Source organism: Pithys albifrons, chromosome 2 (genome assembly GCF_047495875.1).
Source record: "Pithys albifrons albifrons isolate INPA30051 chromosome 2, PitAlb_v1, whole genome shotgun sequence".
NCBI classification, from domain to species: Eukaryota; Metazoa; Chordata; class Aves; order Passeriformes; family Thamnophilidae; genus Pithys; species Pithys albifrons.
Genome location: NC_092459.1, coordinates 54,521,376 through 54,537,709, shown reverse-complemented (window position 1 = coordinate 54,537,709; position 16,334 = coordinate 54,521,376). Strand labels below are relative to the sequence as shown.

General features: G+C 39.9%; 1 protein-coding gene across 1 annotated transcript in view; it reads right to left on the bottom strand.

Annotated features, from left to right (window-relative positions):
* Positions 1-9,421, bottom strand: part of LAMA2 (laminin subunit alpha 2) — a 369,190-nt gene extending 359,769 nt beyond the window's left edge. The window contains exon 1 of the mRNA XM_071549053.1: positions 9,298-9,421. Coding sequence (XP_071405154.1) covers positions 9,298-9,382 — 85 coding nt within the window. The 5' untranslated portion in view covers positions 9,383-9,421. The remainder of the gene's footprint in view (positions 1-9,297) is intronic.
* Between the last annotated feature and the right edge of the window lie 6,913 nt (positions 9,422-16,334).

Genomic DNA, 16,334 nt, shown 5'->3' with positions numbered 1-16,334 from the left:
CACTCTGTCTTGCCAATATTTACTAATTCTATGTTTTACTGTGTATACAACTGTGTTCATTTCTAAGGCTATTGTGACAAGTTTACTGTGTGAGGCATTTTTAAATATTACCATCATATTTTTCAGCTTCCATTTCTCCTCTGATGAGGCTGTTCATATAACCTGTTCAACAACCAGTTATATGTTATTATTTCATCAGCACTTTCATACCAAGCTCTTTACAACTTTCCATAAGTCTCAGATTCAAATATCTATATCTCCTAGAGCTACTGAGCTGATACACTCATTTGCCCTAAACAATCTATATCAAAGCTGATTCCACATTTTCATGCTAACAACAGATCCTAGATCCAGAACTGATAACTCGATACATCATCATTTCTATTGTCCTGTATCTGTTGTCTGCGCATTAGCTGCCTGTGTCATCTATAATGCTAAACACAATCAGAAATTACTGTGCACCTTTCGTGGGTTTGCTCACCACCACAATTTTTCTCTTCAGCTTTATTTCTGCCTATATGGCTCTACTATTTTAGTCCTAAAGAGCCTGGAATATAAAATAAAGACAAGGTTTCATATCAGCAAAGGTTAATTCTTGAGGCAAAAAGCTTTATTTATTAGCAGTAATCTCACAGAATTTCTATTTTTATTTTCATTCTTACAAACAGGCATAAAGAGTCTTCTCTCCCAAACTGTTCCCCTCAAAAAGCATCTTATGTTTCTCTAGCCATGTTTTTTTAAGATGAGCACTGACAAACTCTGCATGTATCTATAAGCTATATGCTTAAATGAAAAGTCACAAATTACTAATATAAAAACCAGATTTTATAGATAATGGAAAACACAGAAACATAGCACAAAAATGCATTTTACATTCTGTCCAAGTATACTAAACCAAGCACTGACCTCTGTCTTGCTAGTGAACACATTATTTTGAGTGATATTATGGGACTTCAGCGAGGTGAAGGCAAAAAACAAATCAGCAGAACAAATACTTATGTAAGAACCACAGAAGTTTTAAACAGCTATTTTTAGATAAATAGATACTGTAAGTGGAAATAGCCACAGATGTGTATCACGAAGAACCAACACATTAGAAAAACAGCTCTATCCATTGATTCCTTCAAGTATTACCACTGATTCTTTCAGTTATTATCATCTAAGAAGGACAGCCCAAAGTGGTATCATGAGAGGAACAACCCTGACCAAAGATAAGATGTACCTTAAATGAACCGACAAATGACCCAGTCTAACAACTTGAGTTCCACTTTATCCTTCTGGGACAATGTCTCATTTCCCCATGAATTGAGTCATGCTCCTGACAAAGATGATGGTCATTATTTTTACTGTTATTGTTGCTTTTCTCACCATTTTTATATGCCACAAAAGTTCTTTCTCCAAATTAAACTATGAGCTTCAAAGTCAGTTTTAAATAACTCCTACTAACATGGAAAGCAGGTTCAATGCATTTTTCCCTCTAATCAAGAAGCTGTGAAGTTGATACAAGCATTTAACTATTAATTTTTCTGGCAAATTACTGCCTTATTCTCTATTTCAAAGCTGTAGTGGAGGTAAGAAGCTGCAGCTGCATGCATAATCAATGATTATAGCCTGTGTAAAAGCTTCCCACCTACTCTGAATTTAGAAAATATTTGCCATATTTACTACGTAAGCATACCAAAAGTGACACTTACACAGATCCTAAACCCACACAACACACAACCTTAATATAATGGAACTAATTTAGAAGGTTGTGCCCAACTGTAGAAAGACACTGTACTTAAGTGAGTAATTCAGTGTGCATATTACAAGTGTACATTTCAATTAAAAGTGTGGGGGGTTTTCCCAGGGTGAAGAAAATCTTTTTGTGTGAGGGCTCAATCATCTTAAAAAGAGATGATTAATAAAAAATATTCTCCAACTGTACTAAAATCAAAAGCCAATAAGAAATGTACTCTTATGCCATGCACTACAGTGGGAATTCTTATATTCACAATTGGGATTTTTCCACAGTTGTCATAAAAGATGAGTAAAAAATTATCCACAGGGATGACATGGTATCACGTATTGTTTTTTCAGGTAACATTAATTAATTCAGTACTGTCAATGACAGGTCAATGTTTAACACACGAAATGTACATGTGATGGTCTGCAATCATCCTTCTGCTGACACTTAAAAAAATGGATGCGTAATTCTCATAGCTAAATTAGATGTGCAACTGCACCATATCCAAATCATTAGCTCTGGGATTTGCACAAACAGAACAAATGTTCTGTTCCTGATGGTTTCATATATCAAATTCAAAAGCCCTGTATATTATCTTATGTTACTTTCTACTCTCTAAATGGCATGGATTTCTTCTTGTAAGGTAGAATTCTGTGGCTTTCAGAGGAATCCGGATTATTCATATTCGCACCATTCTACAAAATAGTTATCACTGAAACATAGTATTTTATCATACATATTTAGGAACGTAACAATATGTAAAAATAATGCTATTTATTTAGTCCTTCTCCCAGTCTAAAAGTTATTCAGCAACAAATATATAGTAGTAGTTCTGTATTCCCAATGCAGGACACACTCCAGGAAAGTTAATACATAATGCATTTCCTTGCAATAGAGGTTACCCAGACATTTCCGTGGAACAAGATTATAGGCTGTTGAGCAAATAGCACAAAGAGAGCAATAAATTGCCACATTCAGCATCTCCCATCAAAACCTAAAGGTAGTCTGAGTGAAAGGGGCACCAAAAACTACCAGGGTTCATCTGAGGAGTTTGTGTATATGTAGAAAACCAAACTAAATCCTAAATCAACTCTAACTACCAGTGGAAGTGTGCAGAAAAGCAGTGCTTCTGTTCCTTTTTCTTGCACCTCTAAGTTCCTGATTGCCAATCCCCAGCTTTACTCCATTTTCCTGTAGCAGTGGGAAATACACAGCAGTATGTTTAGAGTCATTCATCATTCTGGTTCTAATTGACCTCAAAGAACGCCCCCACTCACTGGCATAGGTGACGAATGACAAGATACAGTAATTTGCCATTAAAAAAATTGATATAGCTATAAAAATAATTTTAACACTATTTTGTTCACTTTTAGGTAATTTTCCTTTTTATTACATCTTAAATCCATGAAGTATAAAAGCAGTAGATACCTCAGTTGGGACAGAACAAGGCATTTTAATGGTTTTTGGATAATCCACTCTGCAGGAATGTTCATTATTCTTCCTGAGGTTTCACAAGAGTTCCCTGGCATAATACTGCTACAGCTGCCTTTACAGTCTAATGTTATTACAAGGTCTGATTCAAAGATAATGTCTGCTGGAGGAATCTGGCAGGGACCAAGAGTCCTATGAAAATCCTTGTGATGTTAAGGTGTAACTAACGGACATTGAACTGCTCCAAAAAAAGTGGATAGTAACAGCTATTTGTTTTGAGTGCTGCAAGAATCGTGAGGGATCTTTGTTATTTGTCAGTATAAAAATCACTCAAAATCCACGTAATTTTTTTCTGAAAATCCTGTAATTTTTCTAATAAAAATAGTAAAAAACCATCTAATCTCAACCTTATCCATGGTACATAAGTGGTCCAAAACCATTGCCATTTACTTCAGTAGCTCTTTTATCTACATTTTTGGACTGAAGAAAACATGGAAACTGCAGAAAATCAGGAACTAGAAACTGGCTATCATCTACAGTAGCTGCTAAAAGAGAATAGGTAACATGTAGTCATCAGCAGGAGCCAGCTCATGAAATAGCTTTACTGGCAAACATAAGGAATTCTCTTTCCATTTGAAACACATGGATGGAATCCATATAAAATTTAACAAACATAACATATTGGTCACATTTTACATCTGTAAGCAGGATTTGGTCTGTATTATTGTTACTGTAGCCTAAGTGTGTGACATATGACCTCTTATATTCTAGATAGAACTCTTACTCAGGAGAAGAATATACAGTAATTAAGGAGTTATTATCTACAGAAAAATAGTTGGGAAAGGAAAGGAGAAAATCAGATAGGCACATTGGTTCACATTTGCATTCATTTGTGTCCTATCACGATTCCTGACCTATAAATATAAGGAGTCTGGACTTCAAGGAGAAAAAGAAAAAAAAAGAAGAAAAGAAAAAGAAGAAAAGAAAAAGCAACTCTGCACCAGGAATTCATGCTGCTTCTTATTCCAAAATACTATAATCTCAAAAAACTGTCAGTCCAAGTAGCTGGATAAGAAATTAGAACATGTGTGGGTGGATTCCTTCCTCCAGCCTGAATTAATTAAAAAATGATTGTTTGCTGTATTATTTCAAAGCAGATTTTTGGAACAAGTTAAAGAACCACTGTTCTGACTTTAGTATTTCAAGCCTAGTAAGAATGATTCATGTAAAAAACTTGGAGGAAAAATTAATAATAAGGGGGCTAAACACAAAGTTGCATCTTATGTTCTTATTTGTTGCTTAGAGAAATTCACACATTCTTGTACAAGGCTTACGTTGTTCAGTCTGGCTGTGGTTATTTCCAGTTAAAGCATGTACACAAAAAACTCATGTCTCCAGTCAGTCTGGGCAGATCTACTTATTTCTAATACCTTAGGCTGGCCCTTACTCACTATGTTTTCCTTTCTCACATTCTAAACCTGAAACGCGTATTAATTATCTTTGCATTCATTTTCTCAACCAGTTATTAAACTATCAGAAAGTAATATGGACAACAGCTTTGAAGTAAAAAGTTACAAGCAATCACAACGTATATTTGAGAGCAGCATCTTCCAAAATTTTGAGGCTGGTTAATCCCTATTGATCAGGCAGCACTAAACACTGCTAAAAGTGTTGCTAGAACTGATCATGGCCTTGTATACATACATATAAATAAATGATAATAATAAAGAAACAGAAATCATAATTTCCAGATCAACAAAAATTTATCTACCATAACATTTATTGGCATACAGAATGACTCTAAAAGGGGACACACAGAATGTATTATACTGTAGGACACCTTCAGTGAACAAGGCTTGTTATCTGTTACAAAATCCTGAATCTTGATTAAAGAACTCCTTTTAAAAAAAATGTACACAGAATTTTAGACATTGTAAGATGCCTACCGTCCACAACAGACGTATTCTCCTTCATGTTCTTTAAGCCAGAGCCCTACACATGTTGCTTACACAGACAGAATGGATTAGACAATGGCTAAATTCTTTCTTTTTGCAGAAGATGAAGTACTTTGGGGCTCTTTCTCTCAAAGAGCTATTGATTTTCAGCGATTATATCCTAAAGATTTTTACATTGTTTTCATATTTGTTGATATTGATCAACAGATTCAAAATTTATTTAAGTGAGAACAAGCTGATAAACAACCATCTAAGCCTTGTTTTCTCAGGAAAGTGGAATGCAAATTTACCAACTAAATCTTTTAAAAGCTCTGTTCTCCAAATAAAGTCAGCAAATGTTTTGAATGTTTAAATGCCATTATCCATGATGGAAATGCTCTTCATTTCCAGATTACAGCTGGGCAGTGTTGGTCATTTTTGAAATAGATCTTACTCCAAAGACCACCCTACGAAGAAATAAGAAACTTGACTTTTGCTTTACCAGATTACATTAACAGCATCTGGGCAGGTCTTTTTCCTCAGGAAACAGAGAATCCAAGTCCACACAACATTTTTCATTCTTAGTATCTGAAATATTGTGTCCCATTAGCCTTCTCTCTTGACTTTTCAGAGTACAGTGTACAATATGCACAAATGCATCTATGTGGGAAGGAATCTTGTAACTCCTCATTTCCATGAAGTAACACAAAGAATATAGTTTTGAACTAAACTCTCTGGAAACTTGTTTTAAAAACCTACACCTACAAACAGAATTAAAAATATTGACCAACCTGCCACCATCCGTTGCCTAACAGACTGGCACTTGTCATATTCTGTTAATACTAGGCTCATGTTCACTCCTCATTTCTAAATGAGAAATTTCACTTTGACATTAGAAGCATCGTATATACATCACCTCTCGGAGTCAACTTACACTTCCTTTCACACATGCCAAAAGCACCTGTACTCCATGAATTATCTCCACTGATGTCAGCAGCTGACACCACAGATCAAGTTACTGTGCAGTGGATGTTCCTTAGTCCCATTCCTACTATTCACACCTTTCACAGATAAATAGCTTCCGTTCTCTTTCATGACAGATATTTAGACTTTTTAATCAACACACAAATTCAAGATCAAAAGCAAGTTTTTCATTACTTTCTAAACTACTACTATTTTGATTCTCTCACATTCCACATGGAAGAGGATGAACCAAGGTTCAGGTTTCAAAGGAACATTATACAGCACTTCAATATGTTTGCCTGAACTGCAAGTTACACATAACTTCAAGAAGCACTGCTACAGAATGCACATGTCTCTATGGTTATTATTCTTCCATTTTCTCAGAAATTGTGCTGGGTTTGGCTGGGGTAGAGTTAATTTTCTTCACAGTGGCTAGTATAAGGCTGTGTTTTGGATTTATGCTGAACACAGCAATGATAATATAGAGATGTCTTCATTATTGCTGAGAAGCGCTTACACAAATCCAAGGCCTTTTCTGCTTTTTGTACTGCCATGATGGTGAGGAGACTGAGGGTGCATGGGAAACTGGGAGGACTCATAGCCAGCACAGGTGACCCAAACTGACCAAAGGGATATTCCATACCACACGACATCATACTCAGTATATAAAGTGGGGGGAAGAAGAAAAAAGGGTGGGACATTTTGAGTGATGGTGCTTGTCTTCCCAAGTAATGGCTATGCACGATGGGGCTCCGCTCTGCTGAAGATGGCTGAACACTTGCCTGCCCATGGGAAGCAGTGTATTAATTACTTGCTTGGCTTTGTTTGCATGCATGGCTTTTGCTTTTCCTGTTAAACTGTCTTTATCTCAACCCACAAGTTTTCTAGTTTTGACCCTTCTGATTCTCTCCCCAATCACACTGGGTTGGATGGTGTTTGGTCAATGGCTGGGCTTAAACCATGACAGAAATTCTAAATGACTATTCAGTGTTCAAACAATGAAAGAATAAAAGGCATGTGTAGCTGAAAAATAAAATAAACAAAAAAAATCCCAACTTAAAATTAACTCCAGGTTTCTGACCACAGTAAATATTTTACCACTTTAAAAATCCGTAAAAAAATTTTCGTAAGAAGAATAGAAGCAAAAAAATACAGACTGTTCTCATCTTTGAGGTGCAAAATGTTCTTGAACTGTTCTGTTCTACAAAACAACATGGGAATTCATTGTGATGTCTCAAATACTGTTTTCCAAAGCGTTGCAGTTCTGTTACATAATTTTCTCCACAGACATCTGACTGATGCAAACAATTAGTGAGCAATATTTACCATCCATGTTACCAAATAACCATTAAGTGGAAAAACAAAAGTTCTAAGTCTAAATATATAAACCATGCATCCAGTAACACTCTTGTACATGTTAAAAATCCCTTGGGACTCCAGTGAAGTCAGACTTTTCAAATTTTTCACCTTAGAGAAGAGTTCATTACCTCTTTGCCTGGGCAACACAGTGACATCTACATAGTGCTAGCACCTCCTAGCAGCTGTAACAGATCTTAGAAATTTAGAAGACAGTAAATAGCACAAGAAATTGACAGTTCAGCTGTGAAGTTTAGAACGTCTCATCACACATTAACATTTAATTAAAAGTTGCACTGTTCCCCACTGAATTACTAGAATTCAGTTACAACATGGTATCAGTGATGCAGCAGAAGACACCCACTTCTAATTTAAAAGAAAAATAATGAATATATCCCTTCATTGCAGAGGTTAAAAAACAACATGGTACTGCATAAAGACATTCTCTAAGTATCTCTGTGTGTGTGAGTGACAGAATACTAAAAGAAATCCCAAATCACTGGTTTTCTAGCTGAAAAAGTAACTAGCTAGCAGAAAAAAAAAAGAAAGAAAAAACAGCAAGAGAAAAATCCATAATGTATTATATTTTAAATGCTCTACTTTTAAAATCACAGTCTTCAATGTTCACTAATAAGTCATCATCTAAACATAGCCTAATTCTGGGTGAGTTTTTATCTACATAGATACTTGATCTACCATTGTTTATCCTCACACAGTAAAATTCATATTAAAGAGCCAGCTGTTTGAGATATGTTTTCTCATGAAGTATCAGTGCACCATGTTTTTCAAAGTAAACTCTGAACTTTAAAAATTCCTAGTCCATAGTGTTCAGCCTATAGTGTGACAACAGGGTCAAAGGGAAGCTGGCTGTTAATCCAGTGGCTGTAATTAGTTTTATTTTGACACGCCCACGGTGTCTCCTCACTGAATTCATTTCAACACGGCTAAAAACGTAAAGAGCATCAAACGCAAGCACCAGAAGGAATACTGTGAGCTGAACAACGGTTTTAAGGATTTCCTAGAACAGCTGAGAAATTGAATGAAGTTTATTTCTTCCATACCTGTACAATACCATTTTTGATTTTCCCATAGAACACCAACTTAAAAAGCAAACAAACAAAAAAACCACCACCCAACAAACAAACAAACAGACCCGTAGTGTCAACACACCTAAACGCTGTAAAATGGATGATGATGGTATGCGTAAGACATTTACTACCCGTGCAGGATACAATTGATTCTGTTCTCATTTCAGTCGTGGTTAGTTTTTAACACCAAGAAAAGCGTTGTTACAGGAGAAGAGCATCAACTTGTCACCTGAAGTAAAAGCAGCCTGGGCTTTCATCACAGTCTACCCAGCCTCCTCCTGCCACAGATGTGTCAACAGACGGGTACACCCCGGGTGGAAGAGGGCTGCCAGATCAGCCCGTAAGGGCTGTGCGACATTTCAGGAACAAGGACACATCCCCAAGCCGCCCCTCAGCTATAACCACAATGATCTGCGCCTTCGCATTCAGTGTCAGCGCTCCCCATTCGCGCTGGTCCGAAACGGGACATTAAGCGCGTGTGTGCGGTACCGGGAGGCGCAGCGGGATGTACCGGGACTGCAGCGCAGCTCCCGATGGGTATCCCGCAGGACCGCGGCAGCAGCAGCGCCCGCGGGTGGCCCGTCCTCGGTCAGGCCACAGAGGTACGGACGGCGGTGGTGCCGCCCGCCAGGTCCCCTCTGCGGGCTGCAAGCTACTTGTCACTCTCTGTCCCTGTCCTCTCGGCCCTCCCGTCACCACAAGAACTCCCGAGCTGTTGGCAAGGTCACCTCCCCTTCCACGTCCTGCGCGGCCCCGGCCGGGCGGGTGAGACACGGACGGGCTCCCCGCTCCCCTGTACCTCTCTGTAGCGGCGGCGGCGGCGACTGGCCTTCGCTGCCAAGCGCCACCAGGAGCAGAAGGAGCGGCAAAGTTTCCCGTGCCATGGCTCGGCTCCCGGGCAGCCGAGCTGCCTACCCGTCCCGTCGTGGGACAGCCAGGAGAGTGAGCCGGGGCCGCCCGTGAGAGGAGAGGAGACCCCGGTGTCCCGGGCAGGGAGCAGGACACACCCCACACACACTCCGCCCCCGCCGCCGGGCCGCGGCGCCGAGGGCAGCCGAGGAGCGAGGGGGGCCGGTGGGCACCGAGGGGCCGGAAGGCCGAGCCCTGCGGCCGCCGGAGGGGACGCGCACCGGGATGAGCAGCGGAGCGCGCGCGTCGGGAGCTGCCGGTGGCGCCGGGATGGGCGACACGCGGCTGGAGGCGCCGCGCGAGGAGAGCGGCACGTGCCCGCCCGACGGCCACTCTCACCACCTGGGAAGTGTTCCCGCCTGGAAGTGCCCTCGCCAGTTCGAGCATTTATTGGGTTATCCGAGGGAGGGTAAAAAATACCTGTGCTGTGCGGGGCGGGGGAAGCTTTCTGGGAAGGCGTTCGGGAAACGAGGATTACAAATGAGTCAAATACATTTTTCTTGCGGTGCCTCGGAGTGTATGTGCCTGCTAGCCATGTATGACGGGAAAAAAAGGTGTATTACTGCATAAAGGCAAAATTAGCGTTGCATTAAAATAAAGTGTTGATTAAAATCTATTGCACAGTTTTTCTGAAAAAAATAACACTTAAACAAAAGCCTGTTGAAAACCAGGTTTGATTGTGGAACAGCGAGGATTCCAACCTGCGGGTGAGCACACTGAGAAAGACCTGTGAGAAAGAGTGAGCTGGACTGAGAGCTCACAGCGTATGTGTGGCACAACACCAAGATTGTGCTGCCACCCGTTTCTCCATGGTCACCCCTGCACCTTCACGTCTTGTAGCACTGCACTTCAAAGCGAGCATTCCTTGTATTTTACATTGAGATTAAGCATTTATTTAGTGACATAAGTACTTCAGTATCTATGTACTCATACACAACATTACTTCCTGTAACCAACATGGAGCAAGGCTGGGGATAAGCATGTGCAAGCCTGAGTTGGGTACATTATTTCAACTCTCAAACCACAGCATTTTCTGTGGGTAAATTTGCCTGTCACTCCAAACCCTAAATTTGAGGAATGCAGCATTTTGCGTATAATAGACTGTTGCATCCAGCCATGCAGACTGTTCGCTTCTGTCCCTGTCATCCCACTCTGCACTTACTTGTTCTTTCACTTCACAGTGACTGCCCACTTTTGAGGTTTCACCCCAAGCAGCCTGGGCTCCGTTGATGGACAGTCATTGCTTCTGCAGCCTTTGGGAAACTGCTCCCCCAGCACAGGGCAGCAACAATAATGCTCTTGTACAGCTCTACCATTCGTTACTTGTAAGTCAATGGAAAATACACCAGTCCTCTTGCCAAGAGATGATGTACGTGTGGTCTTCTGCACTTACTGGAAAACCAAAGTTCAAGGTTCATCCAATGGTTTTCATCTCGTCAACTATTTGCTTTGTTGTGGAAGTATACATAGTTGGGGAGCTGGGAGGGACAGAGAGAGAGATGATCTTTATGACCCTATCCACAGTTTCATCACTATCACTATCACTTCACTCCATAAAGTGTTTCCCTACAAGCAGTAACAGACAGCACTTTTTTCCAGCAGCTTCTCCCTCTGTAATTCCCTTCATACAAAAATCTTGACTGCAAGGAAATGTGCATATATGCAAGAGAATTAAGCTAGTAAATTCTTAAGTACAAAAAATAAAGTAAAAACACTTCAAGTGTATGCCAGTACTTGGAGAATTCAGTGCCAGTTTCATAGGTAGGGATCTGACTACATTGACATTGGTTTGATTCTAAAATCACATTTATTGGTTGAATTTGGTCAAGCATGCTGAATAGACAGCTGCCGAATAGAAGCCATACCAGCATGAGTTGCATACTTCTCCAGCTGAAGAAATTTTTTCCAGGGCTCCAAAAGGTGTAAGTGATGTGTGTGAGTTTGAGGTAATAGTCCAGAAGCAGGGTGCAGAAACTGAAAGTGAAACCCAAATGTGGAGACCTCTGCTGCTTTGTGTAAAGGCCTCATCAGATCTGAGGTATCTGCAAAATATTTCCATGACTTGTAAATTTAAGATCAAGAGCAGATTGTTTGTAGGTGTCCCTAGTTCTCCCCATATCAATATTACACCAATATTAAATGTAATACGTTCAACACACTATTTACCTGAGCTTTTATTTGAACCAGCTCTTCCTGCTGTTGAGCCTGTGTAGTCTTTAATGTGAGAAGGTGCTGTGAGAACCCAGCTTACTTTCAATTCAGCGACACTGCTGGCCTACTCAGGTACCCATCACCAGTCAGAGCCTACACTGACTAACTGTGCACCAAAGCTATAAACTTTAATAGTTTGGGGACATCAGGAGGCAAGATATGCCAGGATGACCTGCTGACTAATTCAATTATTTTTCACCTCTGACCCACAGGAAATAATTTCATACTATTTAAAAAAATGCCAAGCTGTGTCAAGAAGTAGCAAGGGGGAACTGCCTCAAATGGAGAAACAAGTTAGAAGAAGTGACACCACTGAGGCAGGCAGGTCAGTGGCCTTAACACCAGATCTTGATACCACAGTAGCCAAATGCAGGAGGAGCAGATCACGTGGTGATAACCAGGATCAAACAAAATTACAGATCTCCAGACAGGTTCATACAGAGGAGACAGACCTGAGGTCAGGATGGAAGGTCAAGTCAGCAAATCAGGGTCAGGATCAGAGAGGAGCAAAATGAGGCACAGATGTAGCTGCAATGTAAAACAAGCTGAGACTGGGGACAAGGGCTTGGGCTTAAATGCAGCACCCACTCCTTAAATGATGAAAGAAACCAGGTTTCTCCAAGCTCTTCCTCACACATGAAATGTGTAACTACTGCCTCACACAAGGTTACATGGCTGTGTCAGGTCAGAGTGGCCTTGCGCACAGGCTGCCAAACCCATAGGAGTGAGACCAGGCTACAGAGCCTGTAGTGCACCCAGGATCATGACAAGATAGATAAGACTTTTCAGCTATAGCAGTGGCTGAAGGGTCAATAATGATAGTGTGTACTGAGGGCAAAACTGCTGGGCTAAAAGGAAGATGTGAGTAAAATCAGATGACAACTCACTTGGGAACCAATGTGACTTAATATTTTCAAGATGTTTGCGTAAAAGTCAAGGGTATTTAAATGAATTTTGATTATAAAATAAGATTGGGGAGGATCAGTATATATTTTATACATTTATGTATACCAATATACATTGTGAATTTATGCATCTTTTATTCTCAGTAACTCAAGTATAGAAAATTGAAAGATCCTAAATACTACAAGATCCAGGCTCATGCCAATAAGGGCTAACAGTTTCTTATGAGAATTAACAATAAAGAACATAACTCCACACTCCTGGGTGGAAGTCAGTAAGTCACAAGGCATTTCTGAGTCACCAGAAGGATGCAGGGAGTAAAGCCTAGGATACATAAAGCCAAACCTAGAATCGGGGAAAATATTGTAGTGGTTTTAGCTACGCCTCAAATTAGCAGGCTCAGAGAATCTATGTGAACTGGGAGACAGCTATCACCTGACTGGGTAACCAAGGAAATACTTCATACCATATGACGCAAACCTAAGATATGTGTGTAGCAGTGGGAGGTGTTAAGTCAGTTCCACCATGGCTGAAGTAAAAGAAGGACGTGCTACAGCTCTTCTACTGTGCTAGGCCTTGCTCCTGCTGCTGCCGCTACTTGCCTTTTATTTGAGTTCAGGGAAGTAGAAATATTTTGTTGTTTTACCTTCTCTTTCTTGCAGGGTCTCTTTTAAAAGAGTACTTATAGATCTAGAGTGAGAGACTTTGTATTAACTGGGGAGTGGGAGGTTATTTCTTGTTATACATAACTTGTGTAAGTGTGTGTTATTTTGTAGTTTTCTCTTAGTTTTCTCTTTTCTGTATAAATATTTGTAGCTAGTTTAAGCATTAACCTAGTTTGGAGGTTTTTTTCCCTCTGTCTTGGACAGTTGGCTTTTTGCCAGCTCAACCCAAGACAAATATTTCCAGTGAAGATGTGGAAATTAATACTGTTGCATCCCACTGATGAAATCATAGGTCATTAAGATCATACGTACTGTTCTAGTTCAGCAAGCCAGGACCAGTTTATCACTTTGTGGGTGTGACCAAAGCTGGGTCTAAACCCTCTGTGTCATTTCTCATGAACTGCTAAGAATGGACCATTTGCAGCAGCTGCCCAGGGCACACCTGACCCCTCAGGATGTAAGCTGGGTGTTAAAGAAGCCTGTGAGATAGGAGCTGTGATAACTCCCCTTCAGGAAGTTGTTAGCACCTCCTCACCCAGCCTGAGGGGGCGTGTCTGCTAATGGGCCATCAATGATTCCAAAATACCCCATGACTCACAGAGTCAGATCACCCACTGTGGAACTCCCTGCCCTGGGGGAGGTCCTGGGTGTTCCCACCTGAACCTGAGTGTATATAATGTTGGGATTTGGAGACTTCTAGGACCACTCATTGGCTCCAGAGGAAGACCAGAACCTTGACAGGACTGTGACCACCACTCTTGACCAGATTGCGACTGTCATCTGCACCAAGAGGTTTCTCATTTCTTTTTGCTTTGAACCCAGGGGGAACTATGAGGGGCTCAGCACAGGGGCTAATGAACAGCATTGTGTTTCTGCCCCAGGGGGCTGGGTTATACTTCTGGGTTTTGTGGGTTAAAACCAAGTTCTCTTTGTATCATTGCATTTATTGTATTTTTTTTTATTGTAACTCTGACTTATAATCTCTTTTGTGTTGGATTCGTTTCTCCTGCTGGTTTGCCTTTAAACCAGCACATATGTTCAAGAAGAATTTATTCAGATTTAAACAGAACAGAGGCCTCTGGGGAATGGAGAGCTTGTCTGAGACACATAGATTAGAAGAGTTTGATTTGTTTAACCTAGGAAAATAAGACGTGAGACAGTTCTAAGCATTACCGGGATGTTAATGGATGGCATTGTCTCAAAAGGAAAAGATCATAAGCAAGATACAGAGCAGTACAGACTGGAAAATGGAAGATGGCTTCTAAATCATAAGGTATGGAAACAGCCTTCTGTTATGAGAGAAAAGGGAAAAAATATTTATTTAAAAGTGGAACTTGGCAGATTTAGGAAAGTAATTCCGTGACAAACTTGCCTGCAGAAGGCAGGAGTAATGAATTTGATGATCTGTGTGGTCCTGTCCTATGTTCTTAAGTGGACTGTAATCAAAGGATAAAGAAAATAAACATAAAAAACGAGGTTTAAAGGATATAGAGAATACAGCTCTTAGGATGAGTTGAAGTATGTGAACGACAGGAATCAAAGAATTAACCCGTTTTAGGGGCAAGGTGAGACATGATTTGGACCCAAGTCAGGAGGAACCAGTTATGTCCTCATGCCAGGGTTGTGGTCACCAAACGACTGTGTTAGAGAAGGACATGGCAAAAGACAAGATAAAGGCAGAAAAAGGATAAATAAATGATATCTGTTTCTAGTAACCAATATTAAAGCAGGGAACAAAATTCAAGATCAAAGTAGACAAAGGAGACATGAAGAAAAGAATGAATCTAACACTGATAGAAAACCATTCTTGTGAGATCCTCTGTTGCCAGGGTCCCTGAGAATTGTCAGTTTAAAAGCTAATGCAGATGACTGCAGGTCAGAAAGTAACCCTGTAAAATTAAGAGTGGAAAGAAAGGAAAAATGATCAAAAGAACAGAGGAGAATAGGGCAGACCTGGGCCTAGGTGGTAAGGAGAGAGTAACTATGATAATTTGACAGGAATTGCTATGAAGAGGATGACAGCAATAGCAGTCACTGCATGCTGAGGAGACTAGAGTCAAGAGCAGAGTTGTTACACTTTAGTGAGCTACAAATGACATCAGGATGAAGCTCATTTTGGAATGGAGTGCATTTTGTTTCAACCCTTTCATTTTGCCTTGCTCATCACCCCTGCAATTAGACTAATTAGTGCATCTAACCTACTTACTGTCATTATTTTTCATTAACTCTTAGAGATGAGCTAAATGCTCATCTATTAGTACCTTGATACTCGTACTTCTGCATAAGGAACAGACAGGAGTTATGGTCTTGCCTGGTATTGGATTCTGTGTGTCATTTGTAAGTACCACTCATTTTTGCTCTTGACTTCTAGTAACTTCCTTTCTGCTTATGCCGCTGTTTTAAGTGCCTTTTTTTTTATTTTGATCCTGTGAGAAATAAACAATTTGGAGAGCAATGGCAGTGACATTGTTGTTTTATGTTTAGCTAAGAATATGAAGCACAAAACAAATAGAATTTCTTGGCTCATAATTAATTTTTACAACCAAAGGCTTTACATACTCATAAATATCTGTTGCAAAGCCTTTTGTGACTCTATTTTCAGAGAGTCAGATAGCTGCCAAAAACGACTGATTGTAATAGGTACTCGTTACAAAGAAACTAGACCTTGTTCTGAAATTCCATATAATTATTTCAGTTTTAGAATGCATTTTAAAATAGTTACTATCATTCATTTATTTAGGAGGTCTGTTGCATGTGAGGAACTGTCAAAATTGTTAGATTCAATTAATAAGAAAAGTTAACATCTACTAATTTTGCCCTGAAGTATAACTTTGCCTCTGATGGAATGGAAATTAAGATTGCTTGGCTAAAACATCAGTGTGGGTTTTGTATTTCCCTGCTAGCCATTAATGAATTGTAAAAAGTAACGATTAAATAATAATAATAAAACAGAAGATTAAACCAATCCTGTAGAATTAGATTGACTTGGCATCCTAAAAATGGATATTACTGCAAAACATGCAGATAGGGAGAGAAACAGATGGGCGATATCTGACAAATAAAATTTCCAGATACTGCCCCATCTGTTTCCTTCTACACATTTCAGATATGAGCTTTATAGCATTATAGGGTTGTTTAGGTGATATTC